At 38.1% G+C, this 22,073-nt stretch overlaps 2 protein-coding genes across 4 annotated transcripts in view; both read right to left on the bottom strand.

Annotated features, from left to right (window-relative positions):
* LOC311061773 (uncharacterized protein) overlaps positions 1–10,789 on the bottom strand; it is a 23,687-nt gene extending 12,898 nt beyond the window's left edge. The window contains exons 1-8 of the mRNA XM_084080465.1: positions 10,664–10,789; positions 9,488–9,754; positions 7,441–7,719; positions 6,036–6,332; positions 5,081–5,194; positions 4,253–4,270; positions 4,044–4,069; positions 3,361–3,424 (exon numbers count right to left, since the gene is read on the bottom strand). Coding sequence (XP_083936591.1) covers positions 3,361–3,424; positions 4,044–4,069; positions 4,253–4,270; positions 5,081–5,194; positions 6,036–6,332; positions 7,441–7,719; positions 9,488–9,754; positions 10,664–10,718 — 1,120 coding nt within the window. The 5' untranslated portion in view covers positions 10,719–10,789. The remainder of the gene's footprint in view (positions 1–3,360; positions 3,425–4,043; positions 4,070–4,252; positions 4,271–5,080; positions 5,195–6,035; positions 6,333–7,440; positions 7,720–9,487; positions 9,755–10,663) is intronic.
* Positions 1,945–22,073, bottom strand: LOC311061075 (major histocompatibility complex class I-related gene protein-like). Of its 3 annotated transcripts, XM_084079580.1 has the most exons (8): positions 21,946–22,073; positions 20,861–21,127; positions 18,213–18,491; positions 16,915–17,217; positions 15,802–15,915; positions 15,684–15,701; positions 15,430–15,490; positions 13,051–14,819 (listed from the first exon to the last, which is right to left on the bottom strand). In XM_084079580.1, coding segments are annotated over exons 1-8 (1,098 nt in total). In that variant the 5' UTR covers positions 22,001–22,073; the 3' UTR covers positions 13,051–14,818. The 3 variants fall into 3 exon arrangements, 1 of the variants encoding a protein (XP_083935706.1); XR_014602355.1 differs by lacking the exons at positions 13,051–14,819; positions 15,684–15,701 and adding an exon at positions 1,945–3,424 and having other exon boundaries at positions 15,784–15,915; XR_014602356.1 differs by lacking the exon at positions 15,684–15,701 and having other exon boundaries at positions 15,784–15,915.

Below are 22,073 nucleotides of genomic sequence, written 5' to 3'. Positions count from 1 at the left end.
GGGCTTATTTCCAGTGGCGTAAAGTAACTAAGTACATTATTTACTCAAGTACTGTACTTATAAGTACCATTTTGAGGTACTTTTACTTTACTGGAGTATTTCCAATTGTCTATACTTTTACTTCTACTCCACTACATCTCAGGGGCAAATATTGCACTTTTACTCCACTATAAATTATTTGAATACTTTAGTTACTCGTTACTTTGCAGATATAAATGATTACATTGTAAAACACACATTAACCACTTTAGCCATATTTTAAACCTAGGCTATTTGAAAATAGCCGATCTACAAGCTCACAACGCGTCGCATTGCGACGCGTTGTGAGCTTGTAGATCTGCTATTTTCAAACATTTTATTATTTTTACTTTTGGTACATTTTTCAGTACATTTTGATACCAACACTTTGGTACTTTTACTCAAGTAAATTCTGAATTCCGGACTTTTACTTGTAACAGAGTACATTGCATTATTGATACTTTTACTTAAGTAAAACATTTGAGTACTTTTTCCACCACTGGTTATTTCTATCTAAAACTGAATCTCTGTCTGTCTGTCTGTCTGTCTGTCTGTCTGTCTACATCCACGACCCATTTGCAGAGGATGATGTTGAGTCCTATAGGGCTCTGGGCTTAATGGTGATGAGCTTGGAGGACACAGTGGTGTTGAATATTGAACTGTAGTCAATGATCAACATTCTGATCTGATTTTAGTCAGATATAACCTGGACAAACATCTACCCAATCACACTGACATGGTTTAAATGAATGGAATTAATGTTGCCAAAGAAAATGAATATGGAGCATATATGGTATATATATATGGTATATGGTAATATGTATATAAATGGTTCTCAAAGTGGGGTCTGGGGACCCCAAGGGGTCCTTGAGGGGGTCCCCAGCAAAGTTAGTTAATATAGCACCACGATCAGTTTAGTCAATTTAGCTATTCGAAAATAGCCAATCTACAAGCGCACAATGCATAGCATCGTTGTGAGCATTGTGAGCTTGTAGATCTGCTATTTTGAAACATTTTGCAAAAACATGTCTCCCGTCCAGGGTAAACTAAACTGTCTTCTTTGTCCTTTGTTTGGGGTTGACTGCAGGTGCGGTGGTCTCAAAAACATAAAGGAAAACTGGCAGAAAAGAGAGTGCCGCGCTATGAGATTGTAGATCTGCTACTTTCTTTTTTTAAATCGTGAAAATGTGTGCAAATCTTGTACACATTTTTTAAAGACAACATTTGTAACTCAAATCTTTGCTTCTGGGGGTCCCTGGAACAAAATATTTTACAAATGTTTGCTTTAAAAAAATACATATTCAAAGATGTGTGCAAATTTAAGATTTTTTCAAAAATAGCAGATATACAAGCTCGTAGCGCGGCACTCGGTGCCGCGCTACGAGCTTGTATATCTGCTATTTTTGAATAGCCAAAGAAATCTAAAATGACAGAGATGCGTTCCCGGATTAAACGGGTTAAGGAAGACTCCTTAGACAGAGACTAAGACATATATATTTATTATTTTAACATGCTCATAAAGTGCTCTGTGCTCAAAGTGAAAGGTGCAGAAACAGCAGAAAACCTTTGGGTCATACATCACTGACGAAGGTCCTATGACCCAAACGTTTGCTGCTGTTTTTGCACCTTTCACTTTGAGCACAGGGCACTTTATGAGCATGTTGAAATAAAATACATATATCTGTCTCTGTCTAAGGAGTCTTCCTTAAAGGCTTTTGTATTAGCGAGTCTTTTTCTGACACTTTTCCACTTTGTGAAACTCTCTCAACAGATTAATGTTAACAGACAGTATAGACGACTGTTTGGAAACAACCAGTCACATTTTTTTTAAGGTTTATGGTCATACTAAATACTCTATATATCACATATTTGACACAATGACAGATAAAAACTTTGATTTATGACTTTAAAAGAAAGAAGCAGACATCTGGCTTATTTGGGACTTTATTAAAAAATTAAATAAGCATCAGACCTTTAAATGAACGTAACAAACATTCATCATTTAGTAGACATAGTCCAAATTAGATTCTTAATTATTCTTGATACGTAAAAAACTACTTAAAGCTGCACTATGTAACTTTCCTCTTCTACCCTAGATTTGAACCCGGTGTCCTGCGTAAGTGCTGACATTTTTACCATTGAGCTAATAGAGTCGGCCTGCTTGCTCAGGGGATAAATTGAATCTTGACCATCAGGTCAAAATCCATGTCAGATCCTGTGTCTATAGGTGAGACATGACCTTTGACACGATCTAAATGTCTCAATAGAAGAGCAGAGAGACAAAATCCAAACACCCCAACAATAAGTTATATTGTATTGTAGAGTAACTCTACCATACAGATTGGACAAAATTACATTTTATTCATTAAAAAAGAGTTACATAGTGCCGCTTTAACAGAGATCTGAACACTATCCTTCACAACCAATCTATTTTATATTATAAAACTCAGCAACATGTACAGATTATATTTGTGCTCAAGATTTTTACAATGCAACCAACCCAACATCCTTAAACACACTTTTGATAGCAGGAAAATAGCATTATAGTATTTACATCACAGGAAAATCAAATAAGGAATGTATGTGTGTGTATGTGAGCGTGCAGGTTTGTATGTACAGTATGTATACAGTACATGTCTTCATGTTGATGTCATATGTGTGTTACTGTGTGTATACAAATGTGTACTGTATGTGCTTGAGTGTGGTATTGTTTATACGATTCATATTATTATATTATCATATTATTCGATTCGTATTATATGATTCATATGCTGGTGATAAAATGTTGTTTATCCAGCTGATAACTTAAGATGTTCTCCACAATGATTACCGAGTACTGACATAATGTGATGATGATCAAAAACATATAAACAATTAGCACATCTATCCTTTGCTTTAAGAATATACTATAGTAAAGAGGTGTAAAAGATGGTAAATATTCATGAGAAATTATATCACATGCCATGAAAGCGAAAAAAATAATCTAGATTTAGAGGGTGACTTTCAGGATGTGATCCACCACTTATTATTACCAACCAAACCCTTTTATTACTAACATAGTCCAACTCAATAAACCACATTTACTACCATCCGATGTCTGAACTTTGTACGGATGGATCAGATGACATTAAATGGTCAGTTTATTCTAATTCACCTCTACTTTGAATAACATCACTGATGTCTAAAATATAACACTTTCTCTTTTAAACAGTGCTTCTCTAAAAAGAAAACGATGGACAATATTTTGAAAGCCTGCATAATCTGATTAAGTATTTATAACTGTAATGGATCACTGACCCTTGTTTGTAATGATTTATGAATGGTTTATAACGCACTTCTCACAGCATTTGAAGAGAGAGAAAGGGTGAGAATGTCTCCACTTGCTCCAGGTCATCTGTCTGCAAACCTAAAATGACACAAATTAAAACATAAGAGAGAACACAAAAATACCAACTCATCATTCAAAAAGTAATTTTCCAAAATGATATACATCAGTTTGGGAAGGTAAATGATTACAGAATCTTATCAAATGTATTAAATTATATGTAAATATACTGTATGTATTCTGGAAAATAATTTGCTTTGTCTCCTCACTATCTCTTGCATCTCCCTCTCGTCAAAGCTACATTACTTTTAACTATTGAGGTAACTTAGAAACACAATTTCAATCAGTGGTCAGATTAAAAACTCATTCAATAAAATGACAACACATTGGAGAGGGTGATCATTATGTCTAAACAATATATATGTGTAACTTAAGAAACCTTTTTGCCAGAGGTGTAAATAGTTTAATTCATGGCAATCCAACTATATTGTATAACTTATACCATTAATAAGCTCTAGTCCTGGGATCATTGTAAACGTCTAATTAGGGCCAGATTTGGACATGGGCCACCAAGTGCATGAAATTGAAGAACTAGAACAGAAACATAGAAACAGCCTGGGCGTCTGGACCAGAGAGAATCACTACCTAATATCAACATGACTTACTATGTGCAACAAGGTGTCTCTGGACTTTATGCAACTGGATTCAGCTTCTTGACCTCAGAAGCTGTAATGTAAGAAATACATAGTTATGATACATCATCAACTACCACTGACCACTTCCTGTTATACACAGGAAACGTCTGAATACAACTCCTTACTCCTTTGTGTAATTGTTTGCATCAATGATGTTAATATACAGTGGATCAGTGGATTATGAGACCAGATGTAAAAATAAAGTACTACTTACGAGATGGAGGGCATGTAGCTGGAAGAAATGGGTAAAGAGATGACACTGCAGTTAGCACCATAATAATGCAATGATATATAGCTTGAGAACCAATATAGTCCAGGGGCCAACACTGATATTTTCACAAATTGGTACCACCTAAGGTGACCGTAAAGTTTTTGTATTTTTGTCTTCCTACATGTCTCTAGTTTATATTTTGGTATGATAACCCTGCCAATCTTGTAGCTTAATGGCAGTTATCACTACCTACCGGCTAATGTATCCGGTAGGAGACACAAAGTAGAATCTTTGTGTCTCCTACCCCGGGCATCAAATTATTGCGCCAAAAAACAAAATATATCCATGTATTCAAGGCTTCATGGGGTGTGCAATTGATAACTTCTCAGATTTTTGGTGTTTGCAAAAAGACTGCTTTCCATAAGCTTGTAAAAGTTGACCCTCCTTCGGTCTAGGGTGGTCATAGCTGAATGGGTAGAGAGTCCCCCTGGAAAACTTAAAGGAGGAGTTCAACCAAAAAATGATTTATTTTCTATCAATTGCACACCCCATGAAGCGTTGAATACATGGATATATTTTGTTTTTTGGCGCAATAATTTGATGCCCGGGGTAGGAGACACAAAGATTCTACTTTGTGTCTCCTACCGGATACATTAGCCGGTAGGTAGTGATAACTGCCATTAAGCTACAAGATTGGAAGGGTTATCATACCAAAATATAAACTAGAGACATGTAGGAAGACAAAAATACAAAAACTTTACGGTCACCTTAGGTGGTACCAAAATATGGCTTGGCCCCAGGACTAATATGTACGTCATTCTACTGTCTCACCTTTCTTCTTCCTGTACATGGCGACTCCGGTGACAACGGCAGCAACAACAGCAACAAGAGCAAGAACCACCACAGCGATGATGATGATGATGGTCGTGTTGTCTTCTGGTTCAACTGTATAAAATACAAAAAAACAGAGATAAAATAGAGGAATTATCTTAACCCTTTAAGACCGGGAACGCATCTGTGTCATTTTAAGATGTGAGCTTGTTTGAGCTTGTTTTTAAGAGTTAAGTTTAAAAAAAGTTGTTTTTTAAAGCAAACATTTTAAACTAAAATCTTTGCTTCTGGGGGTCCCTGGAACAAAATATTTTGAGATGAGGGTCCGCGGCCAAATACATATAATTATGGGGGTCCTTGACATGAAAATGTTTTGAGCACCACTGATATTATAGAAACATAAGTTTTTTCAAAAAAGATTTAGAAGACATTTGTAGAATCCCTAGAAGCAAAGTTATTCATTATTTATCGCTTTAAAAAATATATATATTCCAAGATTTGCTAAAATGATTTAAAAAAACCTACAACTCATAGCGCGGCACTCTATTATTTTTGAATAGCCCAACGAAATCTAAAATGACAGATACATTGCCGATATTAATGGGTTAAAACACAACATCCATCCATCCATACAATGTATGGATGTATGATACATCCATCCATATCTGACAGTATATCTGTGTGTCTGTCTGTCAGTCTATATGTCTGTCTATTTACCTATCTATGGATAGAGTTATTATGGACCAAATCAATGTGTTCAGTACAGGGGACTCGCTCTAATCTAGTCTATATTACATCTGTGATTGGGTTTTAGATTATGGTCATGTGATCCAGCTGTAGAAATGTAGTTTAAACTGATCTGAGTCTTAGATGAGTTGTTAACCAGTTAATTGTTTTGATATAATTTCTTTGGTAGTACATCCATACCTCCTTTTAGTCCTAATCTCAGTCTTACCCCTGTTGGTCTTGATCAGCTCCAGTCTGGTCTTGATGTCCTCTTTGACCCCATAGAGCTGAAACACACACTCGAACTGCTTCAAGTCTTCATGTTTGACTGAGGTCAGGTTCAGGTCAGCGCTCATCTGGAAGGTTCCATCAGCGTTGGGGAGGAGCTCTCCATGGTCCACGTTCTCCTGGAGCTCCTCTCCATCTTTAGCCCAGAACATTATGGCTCTGTCTGGGTAGAAACCTGTAGCGTGACACCTCACTGGAGAGGATGGAGTCTTCTGGAGGAAAGATACAGAGGGAAGCTCTGAGAGAGAGAGAGAGAGAGAGAGAGAGAGAGAGAGAGAGAGAGAGAGAGAGAGAGAGAGAGAGAGAGAGAGAGAGAGAGAGAGAGAGAGAGAGAGAGAGAGAGAGAGAGAGAGAGAGAAAGAGAAAGAGAAAGAGAAAGAGAAAGAGAGAGAGAGAGAGAGAGAGAGAGAGAGAGAGAGAGAGAGAGAGAGAAGAGAGAGAGAGAGAGATGGAGAGAAAAAGAGAGAATAGAGGGGAGAGAGAAATATTTTGTTAGTGTTATTTGTTTGAATTTCAATGTGTGTTGGTTGACTGCTTTGATTTAGGAACTGTTGTTCTTCATGTGCTTCCATCACTATCAGTGGTAGAAGAAGTACTCATATTTTTTAGCAATACCACAATGCAGAAATAATCTGTTACAAGTAAAGTTCCTGTAACCAGTGTAAAAGTATTCATTATGCAGAATGTCCCATTTCACAAAATGTGTCAATTTCTTTAACTGCTTACAACATGTCACATCGCCACCGCATTGTGAGTTTGTAGATCTGCTATTTTTGAATAGCCAAAGTATAAAATAGGGCTCAAGTGTGTTTTGTAAAAAGTACTCTGAGATGTACTGGAGTATAAAGTATAAAGCATCGATAAATGTAAATACTCAAGTGAAATAAAAGTACCTCAAAATTGTACTTAAGTACAGTACTTGAGTAAAAGTTACTTCCCACCATTAATGATTATCGGTAATAAATGCCTTTGAACAAATGATATGAAAGAGATGGAGAGATAGAAAATATAGTAAGAGAATAATAGAGAACAGTGAGACAGAAATGGAGAGAGAAAAGCAGGTATGAACAAACAGAAAAAAGAAACAGAGATAGAAACAAAGACAATGTGAGAGACAGAGAGAGAGAGAGAGAGAGAGAGAGAGAGAGAGAGAAGAACAAACAGATTATGGAGGGGTGGAGGTCAGAGAGATAAAGAGAGACCCAGACATGTGACACCTTTGTCTCTTCATGTTAAGTACAACTGCATCACATCATATTGTAGCTGTTCTCTATTCGTCTTATAATAATGTTACTACATCTTAACATATTTATCTAAGTACAGATCATCACATCATGTTGTTGTACCTGTTCTCTGCAGAATGTTCTTCCCGTAGTTCACATACTTCTTCAGCCATTCAATGCACTCAGTGGTCACGTAGTGCTTCCAGCGTGCAAGCTGAACTTTGTCTTGATCCCATCTCTGTTTAGTGATGAAACCCTGTGGTGTTGGAGCGACCCATGTCTCTGTCTTCTGGTCCAATGAGATGAAGTCCTCTCCATCATAACCATACTGTCGAAAACCATCAGTGTCTCCAGTCTCATCATCCCACTCACAACCATACATGAACTGGAAGATGTGGACACCTGAGAGACAGACAGACAGACAGACAGACAGACAGTTTAGTAAACAACAGACACATCCTACAGTTCGGTCAGTCGTTGATATTCAGTTTTTACCACAGAGAACAGACCATCTCTCACACACACACACACACACACACACACACACACACACACACACACACACACACACACACACACACACACACACACACACACACACACACACACACACACACACACACACACACAGTCTCAATATGTTTCTGTCTGTCTTACTCTCTCTGTACTTTTTCTGTCCCGGTTTATACTTCGGCGTATGACGGTGTCGTGCACCGAAAATAGCTTTTAGAGCTTGTAGATCTATACGCGAATCCACGGCGCGCTGCCCTGCGCGCCGCCATTGCTGCGGTCTTACGTCCGCGTAGCGTTCAGACCGCAGCAATGGCTGCGCGCAGGGCAGCGCGCCGTGGATTCGTGTATAAGCATAATACTGTACATGTATATATATATATCTATATCACTGTATAAAGGAGTGTTTGCATATGTGTGCGTGCGTGCGTGCGTGTTTGTCTGACACTACATATATGCGTGTGTAGGACTGGCACGATCATGAACGTTTACTTGACGATTAAATGTCATCCAAATAATTGTGATTAACAATTTAACTGTGTTTTTGGCATTGATCATTGGAATATATGAACAAAAATACAATTTCTCTTTGCCTTTTAGGCTTATTTGTAAATAACAATTGCACAGGGCAGATATGACAAATAACATAATGTAGTTACACACACAGATGTGTGTGTTGTAGTGTAGTTACACACACAGATGTGTGTGTTGTAGTGTAGTTACACACACAGATGTGTGTGTGTGTGTGTGTGTGTGTGTGTGTGTGTGTGTGTTGTAGTGTAGTTACACACACACACACACACACACACACACACACACACACACACACACAGATGTGTGTGTTGTAGTGTAGTTACACACACAGATGTGTGTGTTGTAGTGTAGTTACACATACAGATGTGTGTGTTGTAGTGTAGTTACACACACAGATGTGTGTGTTGTAGTGTAGTGTAGTGTGTAGTGCAGTGACAGTTCTGTTGTTTTACATTCACTCTGTTCAAGGAACTGATGAAAAGTTACATTTAACATCATGTTGGTTAAAACCAGTTCAATTCAATCCAATTCAATTCAATTCAATTCAATTCAATTCAATTCAATTCAATTCAATTCAATTCAATTCAATTCAATTCAATTCAATTCAATTCAATTCAATTCAATGCTATTCAATTCAATTCAATTCAGTCTATATATTGTGTTCATTGACTTCACTGTGTTATCTCCTCATGTGGAGTCTAAAGCCCGATTTATACTTCGTCGTACGACGGTGTCGCGCACCGGAAATAGCAGATCTACAAGCTCACAACGCGTCGCAGTGCGACGCGTTGTGAGCTTGTAGATCTGCTATTTTCGGTGCGCGACACCGTCGTACGACAAAGTGTTAAATAAGCATAATACTCTGGTTACAGGCTGCTATGTCACTGTGTAAGGGAGTGTTTGCATGCATGCGTGCGTGTGTTGGTGTGTATGTGTGAGTGTGCGAGAAAGTGAGTAGATTAATGTGCGTGTGTGTGTGTGTGTGTGTGTGTGTGTGTGTGTGTGTGTGTGTGTGTGTGTGTGTGTGTGTGTGTGTGGCATGAAGGAAGTTACATCTTACTGATTGTTATTTTTAAACAATGTGAATAAAAACATTTTATCAGTATGAAGTGAAACATAAACATACCTCCAGTTTGGTTAAAGCGCTGCTTTGCAGTGTCTATGTTGGCCTTGTAGATCTGCTGGGTACCCATATTTCTCTGAGTTTCCCTCTCCCAGTACTGTGGGAGATCTGTTGTGGCCTGGTCCATCCAATCCTGTTTAGGAACTGCTCTCTGTGTGTTGCTGTCATAATGAAACATCTGAACATCATCAACCATCCCAACTTCCACATACTCTGGGAAGTTTGGGACATCAGAGGATGCAGTCCTGAAGTATTTCAGGGAGTGAGTCACTGTGAGACAAAATGGAAATAAAACAATATAATATTATAATTACACATCGTATTTTTACACAACAATTACATTATATGGTTATTTCTGTCTGTCTGTCTGTCTGTCTGTACCATGTGTCTGTCTCTCACTGTTTCAACATGTCTGTCTTTGTCCATCTGTCTGTCTGTTTGTCTTTCTGACTCTTTGTTAAAGTAGCCTTGCGTGGTCAGACAATATCACTTTTCACACCAGAAGATTGGTCTGGTTTCCAGGCTATTGTTAAAGTTTAATTATTTATAACAGCCTGCTATAAATACAGTCAGCAAAGGAACCTGATTTCAGGTGAAAATAACTACAGTACAGAGCGCCCTCCAGTGGCTATACTGTCATACTGCTGAATGGAGACGTTTACTGAATGGTGACAAAACTGTGATAAATAATTATGTTAATTAATAAAGTATATTAATAGTCTGCGTTTTCATAACATGGTTGAACTAGAAAGGTTTAGACGATATCGTTGCTGTCGGGCAGAAACCTTGTACATATCTCCATATTTCAACTTTTTATGTTTTTTCGTAAATGAATGCCTAGGCCTACTTCATCATACAAGAGAATCGCACAAAATTAGTGAAAATAGCAGATCTACAAGCTCCCAACACATAGCGATGTGATGCGTTATTAGTTCACTATTTATTAATTGTATTAAAAATGTATAATAATAAAAAAGGAATAGTTTTGGACATACAAGGTTTCCACCTGACAGCAACATATTTAATGACAAACAATCATTAGGTTTTAAAAAGCCAGGTAGGCCTAAAGTCTCAGTGCTGTTATCCTACTCAGTAACTGAAGTAAAGAACAGTGAATGCAATCATGTATAAACTACTACAACAGTTTAAATGAAATCATTGAAGCATGCATGGCTTTACCTGGAGATGCGAGCTGGCAGAACAGTAGTCCTAATAGCAAAATAAACTCCTTCATCCTGACGTGTAGTCACTATGTAAATAAAAGTAGAGCTCAGTGTCTGCTGTCTCCACACTGTAGACCTAGTTGTCACAATGAGTTGTTCAGCTCTTTATATCAGGACGAGGAGGAGGTACCAACTCACACTTCTAGCCAATAGAAATCAACAAGTGCTGTTGCATCATGTGTTTCTAGGAAGATTTCACCTACACAGGTTTTAACTTGAAAGTAAAACTAGAGAATGATGGTTTAGACGTTTGTTTAACAGCATTGCCTAGGCTATAATGTTGTCATTGTTTGGTATAAACTATTTCCTAAAACAACTGTCGCTACATCACAACTCCACCCTTATCTAAATGTAGGCTTAACTTCATGGAGTCCATCAGAGAGGTGATGGTGATACTGTGCATGATGTAGCCCAGTGGTTACCAAACTGGGGGTCTGGACCCCCAGGGGGGTCCCCAATTTTTTGGGGTAGTCCCCCAGATGATTTGCTTAATGTGCAACATTGTTTTCTCACTCAAGAGTAAACAAACCAACATACAGCACATTTCTAAAGTGGCAATTTAATGACTTTTAAGACCATTTAATACTAAATTGGCTAAATTGTCAAATATGACGTTAGAAAGACGCAAAAATTGTTTGCAAAACAATAGCCGATTTACAAGCTCACAACGCCTCGCAGTGCGAGGCGTTGTGAGCTTGTAGATCGGCTATTTTCTGTTTATATTGTGAACTGAATGTCAAACTAAATGTAATGCCTATGCTTGTCAGGGTGGGGGGGGGGGGTCCCAAGTTCAAATATGATTATTTTGGGGGGTCACAGCCTGAAAAGTTTGGGAACCCTTGATGTAGCCTATTACGATGGGGGTCCATGGGGGACTGAAACATGGCCCACTGCGAGTGGGCCTCTGTTATTATTGATGATAAACTTTGCTTTCATCATCACTATACTGTATAAGAATAAAGCACGACCTCCATGCACATAATTTCTGTGGGGAATGCAAGTAACACCCCCAACACTGGGCCATCCAGGCCTGTGTGCCCCTGACCTGAACGTACAATAGGCCAGTGGTGGAAAAAGTACTCACATTTTTCTACTTAAGTAAAAGTATCAATACTACAATGTAGAAATACTCAAGTACACAAGTATACACCCGGAATTCAAAATATACTTGAGTAAAAGTACAAAAGTATTGGGATAAAAATGTACTTAAAGTAGCAAAAGTAGAAAGTACTCAATATGCAGTAATGTAATGTCCCATTTACAAGTTTTCAACTTGTGAAATGTATCAAAATCCATTGAAAATATCAGATCAACAAGCTCACAATGTGTCGCATCGCCTACAATAGGCCTATATGTATCTGCCCAAGAAATTATGTTTTTTATTTGTTTGCATCTTCAGCACCGGCACACTTCAAGCAGCTTCTCCTTTACTTTGATGACAGCTGAGGATCAAATCATTTTCAGGTGTGGTGGTGATCCAGGCACTCAGGGAGGGGCGTGACAGACCTGAAACAGTGAGAGAGACAGCGGTCTACCAAAGAAGGCCAGAAGCATATGGAAGTATAAGAACGTAGCAGATCTCTGGTTTTCATGGTGAATGTTCACCTCCAGCCCTGCATGGTGCAATGTGTGAGGTAGAGTGTCTAAATGTTAAGTGTTGGTGTGTGTCTCCACACTGGTCACCACTGGGGTCAATCTGGTTTTCGTCTGTCTGTCAGGAAGTCCAGGACCCAGTTGTACAGGGTGATGTTAAGTCCTATAGGGCTCTGAGCTTGATATGTGGCACAGAGTGCCGCGCTATGAGCTTGTATATCTGCTATTTTTGAATAGCCAAAGAAATCTAAAAATGACAGAGATGCGTTCCCGGATTGAACGGGTTAAGGAAGACTCCTTAGACAGAGACTAAGACATATATATTTATTTGAACATGCTCATAAAGTGCTCTGTGCTCACAGTGAAAGGTGCAGAAACAGCAGAAAACCTTTGGGTCATACATCACTGACGAAGGTCCTATGACCCAAACGTTTGCTGCTGTTTTTGCACCTTTCACTTTGAGCACAGAGCACTTGATGAGCATGTTGAAATAAAATACATATATCTATCTCTGTCTAAGGAGTCTTCCTTAAAGGTTTTTGTATTAGCCAGTCTTTTTCTGACACTTTTCCACTTTGTGAAACTCTCTCAACAGATGAATGTTAACAGACAGTATAGACGACTGTTTGGAAACAACCAGTCGCATTTTTTTAAAGGTTTATGGTCATACTAAATACTCTATATATCACATATTTGACACAATGACAGATAAAAACTTTGATTCATGACTTTAAAAGAAAGAAGCAGACATCTGGCTTATTTGGGACTTTATTAAAAATTAAATAAGCATCAGACCTTTAAATGAACGTAACAAACATTCATCATTTAGTAGACATAGTCCAATTTAGATTCTTAATTATTCTTGATACGTAAAAAACTACTTAAAGCTGCACTATGTAACTTTCCTCTTCTACCTCCTAGATTTGAACCCGGTTTCCTGTGTAAGTGCTGACATTTTTACCATTGAGCTAATAGAGCCTGCCTGCTTGCTCAGGGGATAAATTGAATCTTGACCGTCAGGTCAAAATTCGTGTCGGATCCTGTGTCTATAGGTGAGACATGACCTTTGACACGATCTAAATGTCTCAATAGAAGAGCAGAGAGACAAAATCTAACCACCCCAATTATATAAGTTATATTGTATTAACATACTCTACCATACAGATTGGACAAAATTACATCTTATTCATTAAAAAAGAGTTACATAGTGCCGCTTTAACAGAGATCTGAACACTATCCTTCACAACCAATCTATTTTATATTAGAAAATTCAGCAACATGTACAGATTATATTTGTACTTAGGCTTTTTACAATGCAACCAACCCAACATCCTTAAACACACTTTTGATAGCAGGGAAATAGCATTACAGTATTTACATCACAGGAAAATCAAATAAGGAATGTATGTGTGTGTATGTGAGCGTGCAGGTTTGTATGTACAGTATGTATACATGTCTTCATGTTGATGTCATATGTGTGTTACTGTGTGTATACAAATGTGTACTGTATGTGCTTGAGTGTGGTATTGGGGTGGGTGTGTGTGTGTGTGTGTGTGTGTGTGTGTGTGTGTGTGTGTGTGTGTGTGTGTGTGTGTGTGTGTGTGTGTGTGTGTGTGTGTGTGTGTGTGTGTGTGTGTGTGTGTGTAATTGGGTAGGTAATGAATAACAATATCACCAGAAGATTCAAACGGTAATGGTAGATATTAAACAAGGTGTAAATTGTCTTTTATAAATGTCCACGTCTACACTGTCATTACTGTATATATTCAGTAGCAATAACTGCTGGATGATGATGTGTTTGTTTTGTTCAACTTACTACTTATGTCAACATGTGGAATAGTTTCATTCAAGTCATCAAACATTATATGATTCATAAGCTGGTGATTAAAATGTTGTTTATCCAGCTGATAGCTTAAGATGTTCTCCACAATGATTACTGAGTACTGACATAATGTGATGATGATCAAAAACATATAAACAATTAGCACATCTATCCTTTGCTTTAAGAATATATAGTAAAGAGAAGGCGTAAAAGGTGGTCAATTATAAATATTCATGAGAAATTACATCACATGCCATGAAAGCGAAAAAAAAAAACAAGATTTAGAGGGTGACTTTCAGGATGTGATCCATCACTTATTATTACCTACCAAACCCTTTTATTACTAACATAGTCCAACTCAATAAACCACATTTACTACCATCCGATGTCTGAACTTTGTACGGATGGATCAGATGACATTAAATGGTCAGTTTATTCTAATTCACCTCTATATTGCATAACATCACTGATGTCTAAAATATAACACTTTTTCTTTTAAACAGTGCTTCTCTAAAAGAAAACGATGGACAATATTTTGAAAGACTGCATAATCTGATTAAGTTTCTATAACTGTAATGGATCACTGACCCTTGTTTGTAATGATTTATGAATGGTTTATAACGCACTTCTCACAGCATTTGAAGAGAGAGAAAGGGTGAGAATGTCTCCACTTGCTCCAGTGCATCTGTCTGCAAACCTAAAATGCCAAAAAATTAAAACATAAGAGAGAACACAAAAATACCAACACATCATTCAAAAAGTAATTTTCCAAAATGCTATACATCAGTTTGGGAAGGTAAATGATTACAGAATCTTATCAAATGTATTAAATTATATGTAAATATACTGTATGTATTCTGGAAAATAATTAGCTTTGTCTCCTCACTATCTCTTGCATCTCCCTCTCGTCAAAGCTACATTACTTTTAACTATTGAAGTAACCTAGAAACACAATTTCAATCAGAGGTCAGATTAAACACTCATTCAATAAAATGACAACACATTGGAGAGGGTGATCATTATGTCTTAACAATATATATGTGTAACTTAAGAAAACCTGAGTTTTGCCAGAGGTGTAAATAGTTTAATTCATAGCAATCCAACTATATTGCATAACTTATACCATTAATAAACTCTAGTCCTGGGGTCCCGTAGGACAGCTTGGCTTTCATTGTAAACGTCTAATTAGGGCCAGATTTAGACATGGGCCACCAAGTGCATGAAATGAAAGAACTAGAACAGAAACATAGAAACAGCCTGGGCGTCGGGAACAGAGATAATCACTACCTAATATCAACATAACTTACTATGTGCAAGAAGGCGTCTCTGGACTTTGTGCATCTGGATTCAGTTGCACAACCTCAGAAGCTGTAATGTAAAGAAAATACATAGTTACTGTATGATACATCATCAACTACCACTGACCACTTCCTGTTATACACAGGCAACATCTGAATACAATTCCTTACTCCTTTGTGTAACTGTTTACAGTCAATAATGTTGAATGTACAGTGGATCAGTGGATTATGAGACCAGATGTAAAAAATAAAGTACTACTTACAAGATGTAGAGGGTGGAGCTGGAAGAAATGGGTAAAGAGATGACACTGCAGTTAGCTCCATATTAATGCAATGATATATAGCTTGAGAACCAATATGTACGTCATTCTATTGTCTCACCTTTCTTCTTCCTGGACATGCCGACTCTGGTGACAACGGCAGCAACAACAGCAACAACAGCAAGAACCACCACAGCGATGATGATGATGATGGTCATTTTGTTGTCCGGTTTAACTGTATAAAATATAAAAAAAACAGAGATAAAATAGAGGAATTATCTTAACCCTTTAAGACCGGGAACGCATCTGTGTCATTTTAAGATTTCTTTGGCTATTAAAAAAATTGCAGATATACAAGCTCATAGCGCATCACCAAGTGCTTGTTTTTAAAAGTTAAGTTTAAAAAAAAGTTTTTTTTTAAAGCAATCATTTTAACTAAAATCTTTGTTTCTGGTGGTCCCTGGAACAAAATATTTTTAGATGAGGGTCCACGGCCAAATACATATAATTTTGGGGGTCCTTGACATGAAAATGTTTTGAGCACCACTGATATTATAGCAACATACGTTTTTTCAAAAAACTGTTGGAGATTTAGAAGACATTTGTAGAATCCCCAGAAGCAAAGTTTTGAGTTCTTTCTCACTTTAAAAAAATACATATATTTTTAAAAAATAAAAAATTCACGATTTTTCAAAAATCGCAGATCTACAAGCTCCATAGCGCGGCATTCGGTGCCGCGCTATGAGCTTGTATATCTGCTATTTTTGAAAAGCTCAACGAAATCTAAAATGACAGATACGTTGACAGTATTAATGGGTTAAACTTAAAACACAACATCCATCCATACAATGTATGGATGTATGATACATCCATCCATACATCCATCCATATCTGACAGTTTATCTGTGTGTCTGTCTGTCAGTCTATATGTCTGTCTATTTACCTATCTATGGATAGAGTTATTATGGACCAAATCAATGTGTTCAGTACAGGGGACTCGCTCTAATCTAGTCTATATTACACCTGTGATTGGGTTTTATATTATGGTCATGTGATCCAGCTGTAGAAATATTGTTTAAACTGATCTGAGTCTTAGATGAATTTACCCACAATTCAGAGCACATACTGTATGCCCATCTAAGTCAGTCTCAGGTTAATAACCAGTTCATTGTTTTGATCTAACTTCTTTGGTAGTACATCTATACCTCCTTTAGTCCTATAATCTCAGTCTTACCCCTGTTGGTCTTGATCAGATTTCGGTCCAGTCTGGTCTTGATGTCCTCTGTGTCTCCATAGAGCTGAAACACACACTCAAACTGCTTCAAGTCTTCATGTTTGACTGAGGTCAGGTTCAGGTCAACGCTCATCTGGAAGGTTCCATCATGGTTGTTGAGGAGCTCTCCATGGTCCACGTTCTCCTGGAGCTCCTCTCCATCTTTAGCCCAGAACATAATGGCTCTGTCTGGGTAGAAACCTGTAGCGTGACACCTCACTGGAGAGGATGGAGTCTTCTGGAGGAAAGATACAGAGGGAAGCTCTGAGAGAGAGAGAGAGAGAGAGAGAGAGAGAGAGAGAGAGAGAGAGAGAGAGAGAGAGAGAGAGAGAGAGAGAGAGAGAGAGAGAGAGAGAGAAATGGAGAGAAAAAGAGAGGGGGAGAGAATAAGGGAAGAGAGAAATATTTTGTTAGTGTTATTTCTTTGAATTTGAATGTGGATTTGTTGACTGCTTTGATTTAGGAACTGTTGTATTTCATGACTATCAGTGGTGGAAGAAGTACTCAGATTTTGTGTATTACCACAATGCAGAAATACTCTGTTACAAGTAAAAGTCATATAACCAGTGTAAAAGTATTCATTATGCAGAATGTCCCATATCACAAAATGTGTCAATTTTTAAAAATAAAGCATATTTACAAGCTCACAACCTGTCATATCGCGACTACGTTGTGAGTTGATCTGTTGTAGATCTGCTATTTTCGAATAGTCAAAGTATAAACTCGGGCTGAAGTGTTTTCTTTTGTAAAAAAAAAAAGTATTTTTTTCTCTGCGATGTAGTGGAGTATAAAGTATAACGTTTTGATAAATGGAAATACTTAAAATTTTACTTGGGTAAAAGTACTTTCCACCATTAATGATTAATGATAATAAATACCTTTGAACAAATGAAAAGAAAGAGATGGAGAGAGAGAAAATGTAGTGAGAGTATAATAGAGAACAGTGAGACAGAAACGATAGAGAGAAAAGCAGGGATGAACAAACAGAAAAAAGAATCAGAGAGTGGAGGATAGAAACAAAGACAATGTGAGAGACAGGGAGAGAGAGACGAGAACAAACAGATTATGGAGGGGTGGAGGTCAGAGAGACAAAGAGAGACACAGACATGTGTCTTGTCCTGTGGACACCTTTGTCTCTTCATGTTGAGTACAACTGCATCACATCATGTTGTTGTAGCTGTTCTCTGTTCTTCTCATAGTAATGTTAATACATCTTAACATATTTATACAGTACAGATCATCACACCATGTTGTTGTACCTGTTCTCTGCAGAATGTTCTTCCCGTAGTTCAGATACTTCTTCAGCCATTCAATGCACTCAGTGTTGTAGTAGTGCTTGTTGTATGCCATGTCAGCTTTGTTTTGATCCCATTTGTGTTTAGTGATGACAGCCTGTGATTTAGGAGCGACCCATGTCTCTGTCTTCAGGTCCAATGAAAGGAAGTCCTCTCCATCATAACCATACTGTTCATAACCATCAGTGTCTCCAGTCTCATCATCCCACTCACAACCATACATCTCCTGGACGATGTGGACACCTGAGAGACAGACAGACAGACAGACAGACAGACAGACAGACAGACAGACAGACAGACAGACAGACAGACAGACAGACAGACAGGCAGTCAGTGTATAGTAAACAACAGACACATCCTGATACAGTTCGGTGTCAGTAGTTGATATTCAGTTTTCACCAGAGAGAACAACAGACCATCACACACACACACACACACACACACACACACACACACACACACACACACACACACACACACACACACACACACACACACACACACACACACACACGTGTGTGATGGACAGACAGACAGACAGACAGACAGACAGACAGACAGACAGACAGACAGACAGACAGACAGACAGACAGACAGACAGACAGACAGACAGACAGACACACACACACACACACACACACACACACACACACACACACACACACACACACACACACACACACACACACACACACACACACACACACACACACAGACACACAGACACACACACACACACACACACACACACACACACACACACACACAAAATCATTGTGCACATCACTACATTAACGACGGTAGTTACGACGGGTGTGTTTAAGTTGTTATAAAAACAACATTAGCGTGTCATCGGTGCTTCACCTCCGTGTTCACACCACCTACTCCCAGCATGCCCCTGAGACTGACTGACACACACACTATCAACTACTGACACAACGTCTGACGTCAACATATATGTGTGTATAGGGCTGGCACGATCATGACATTTTACTTGACGATTAAAGGTCATCCAAATAATTGTGATTAACAATTTAACTGTGTTTTTGGCATTGATCATTGGAACATATTCATAAAAATTACATTTCTGTTTGCCTTTTAGGCTTATTTGTAAACAAAAATTGCACAGGGCAGATATGACAAATAACATAAATGCTGGTACTGTATATACTTTCAAAATATGTTTTAAATAGTGGAAATAGTTGATCTACAAGCTCATAACGCATGGCATTGCGAGGCGTTGTGAGATTGTAGATCGGCTATTTCAGCTATTTTTTTTTAATGTCAAAGAATAATTCATTAGGCGATTATGTAATAACTGTGACAGGACTATGAGTGTGTGTGTTGTAGTGTAATTACACACACAGATATGTGTGTTGTAGTGTAGTTACACACACAGATGTGTGTGTTGTAGTGTAGTCACACACACAGATGAGTGTGTGTTGTAGTGTAGTTACACACACAGATGAGTGTGTTGTAGTGTAGTTACACACACAGATGTGTGTGTTGTAGTGTAGTTACACACACAGATGAGTGTGTTGTAGTGTAGTTACACACACAGATATGTGTGTTGTAGTGTAGTTACACACACAGATGTGTGTGTTGTAGTGTAGTTACACACACAGATGTGTGTGTTGTAGTGTAGTTACACACACAGATGTGTGTGTTGTAGTGTAGTTACATACACAGATGAGTGTGTTGTAGTGTAGTTACACACACAGATGTGTGTGTTGTAGTGTAATTACACACACAGATGTGTGTGTTGTAGTGTAATTACACACACAGATGTGTGTGTTGTAGTGTAGTTACACACACAGATGTGTGTGTTGTAGTGTAGTTACACACACAGATGTGTGTGTTGTAGTGTGTGTGTTGTAGTGTAGTTACACACACAGATGTGTGTGTTGTAGTGTAGTTACACACACAGATGTGTGTGTTGTAGTGTAGTGTAGTGTGTAGTGCAGTGACAGTTCTGTTGTTTTACATTCACTCTGTTCAAGGAACTGATGAAAAGTTACATTTAACATCATGTTGGTTAAAACCAGTTCAATTCAATTCAATTCAATTCAATTCAATTCAATTCAATTCAATTCAATTCAATTCAATTCAATTCAATTCAGTTCAGTCTATATATCGTGTTCATTGTCTTCACTGTGTTATCTCCTCATGTGGAGTCTAAAGCCCGATTTATACTTCGTCGTACGACGGTGTCGCACACCGAAAATAGCAGATCTACAAGCTCACAACGCGTCGCAGTGCGACGCGTTGTGAGCTTGTAGATCTGCTATTTTCGGTGCGCGACACCGTCGTACGACAAAGTGTCAAATAAGCATAATACTCTGGTTACAGGCTGCTATGTCACTGTATAAGGGAGTGTTTGCATGCATGTGTGCGTGTGTTGGTGTGTATGTGTGAGTGTGCGAGAAAGTGAGTAGATTAATGTGCGTGTGTGTGTGTGTGTGTGTGTGTGTGTGTGTGTGTGTGTGTGTGTGTGTGTGTGTGTGTGTGTGTGTGTGTGTGTGTGGCATGAAGGAAGTTACATCTTACTGATTGTTTTTTCTAACAATGTGAATAAAATCATTTTATCAGTATGAAGTGAAACATAAACATACCTCCAGTTTGGTTGAAGCGCTGCTTTGCAATGTCTATGTTGGCCTTGTAGGTCTGCTGGGTACCCATATTTCTCTGAGTTTCACTCTCCCAGTACTGTGGGTCATCTGTTGTGGCCTGGTCCATCCAATCCTGTTTAGGAACTGCTCTCTGTGTGTTGCTGTCATAATGAAACATCTGAACATCATCAACCATCCCAACTTCCACATACTCTGGGAAGTTTGGGACATCAGAGGATGCAGTCCTGAAGTATTTCAGGGAGTGAGTCACTGTGAGACAAAATGGAAATAAAACAATATAATATTATAATTACACATCGTATTTTTACACAACAATTACATTATATGGTTATTTCTGTCTGTCTGTCTGTCTGTACCATGTGTCTGTCTCTCACTGTTTCAACATGTCTGTCTTTGTCCATCTGTCTGTCTGTTTGTCTTTCTGACTCTTTGTTAAAGTAGCCTTGCGTGGTCAGACAATATCACTTTTCACACCGGAAGATTGGTCTGGTTTCCAGGCTATTGTTAAAGTTTAATCATTTATAACAGCCTGCTATAAATACAGTCAGCAAAGGAACCTGATTTCAGGTGAAAATAACTACAGTACAGAGCGCCCTCCAGTGGCTATACTGTCATACTGCTGAATGGAGACGTTTACTGAATGGTGACAAAACTGTGATAAATAATTATGTTAATTAATAAAGTATATTAATAGTTATGTTTTTAGTTTATGTTTTTTTGCAAATGAATGCTCTACTTCATCATACAAGAGAGTCGCACAGAAGTAGCAAAAATAGCGAATCTACAAGCTCCCAATACATAGCAATGTGATGCGTTATGAGTTTACAGATCGGCAGAGTTTACAGATTATATATAATAAAAAATGAATGGTTTCGGACGGTTTCCACCTGACAGCATTTAATTTAAGAAATTTAACAAACAAGCATTTAATAGGTTTTAAAAAGCCAGGTAGGCCTAATGTCTCAGTGCTGTTATCCTACTCAGTAACTGGAAGTGAAGAATAGTGAATGTAATCATGTATAAACTACTACAACAGTTTAAATTAAATCATTGAAGCATGGCTTTACCTGGAGACGCGACCTGGCAAAACAGTAGGACTAATAGCAAAATAAACTCCTTCATCCTGACGTGTAGTCACTAAATGTAAATAAATTAGAGCTCAGTGTCTGCTGTCTCCACACTGTAGACCTAGTTG

The sequence above is a fragment of the Gymnoscopelus microlampas genome (assembly GCF_963454915.1).
Source record: "Gymnoscopelus microlampas genome assembly, chromosome: 15".
Lineage (NCBI taxonomy): Eukaryota > Metazoa > Chordata > Actinopteri > Myctophiformes > Myctophidae > Gymnoscopelus > Gymnoscopelus microlampas.
The sequence above is the reverse complement of the archived record's forward strand: the minus strand, read 5'-3'. Positions and strand labels throughout refer to the sequence as shown.

What these genes read in the sequence shown, in the direction of transcription:
- LOC311061075 (XM_084079580.1), bottom strand. Translation starts at nt 22,000, where the DNA reads ATGAAGGAGTTTATTTTGCTATTAGTCCTACTGTTTTGCCAGGTCGCG. An exon ending in GCGCTTCAACCAAACTGGAG is followed by an intron (nt 18,492 to 20,860) that starts GTATGTTTATGT and finishes TCTGTCTCTCAG; the next exon opens with GTGTCCACATCGTCCAGGAG. An exon ending in TCTGATCAAGACCAACAGGG is followed by an intron (nt 15,916 to 16,914) that starts GTAAGACTGAGA and finishes TATTTTATACAG; the next exon opens with TTAAACCGGACAACAAAATG.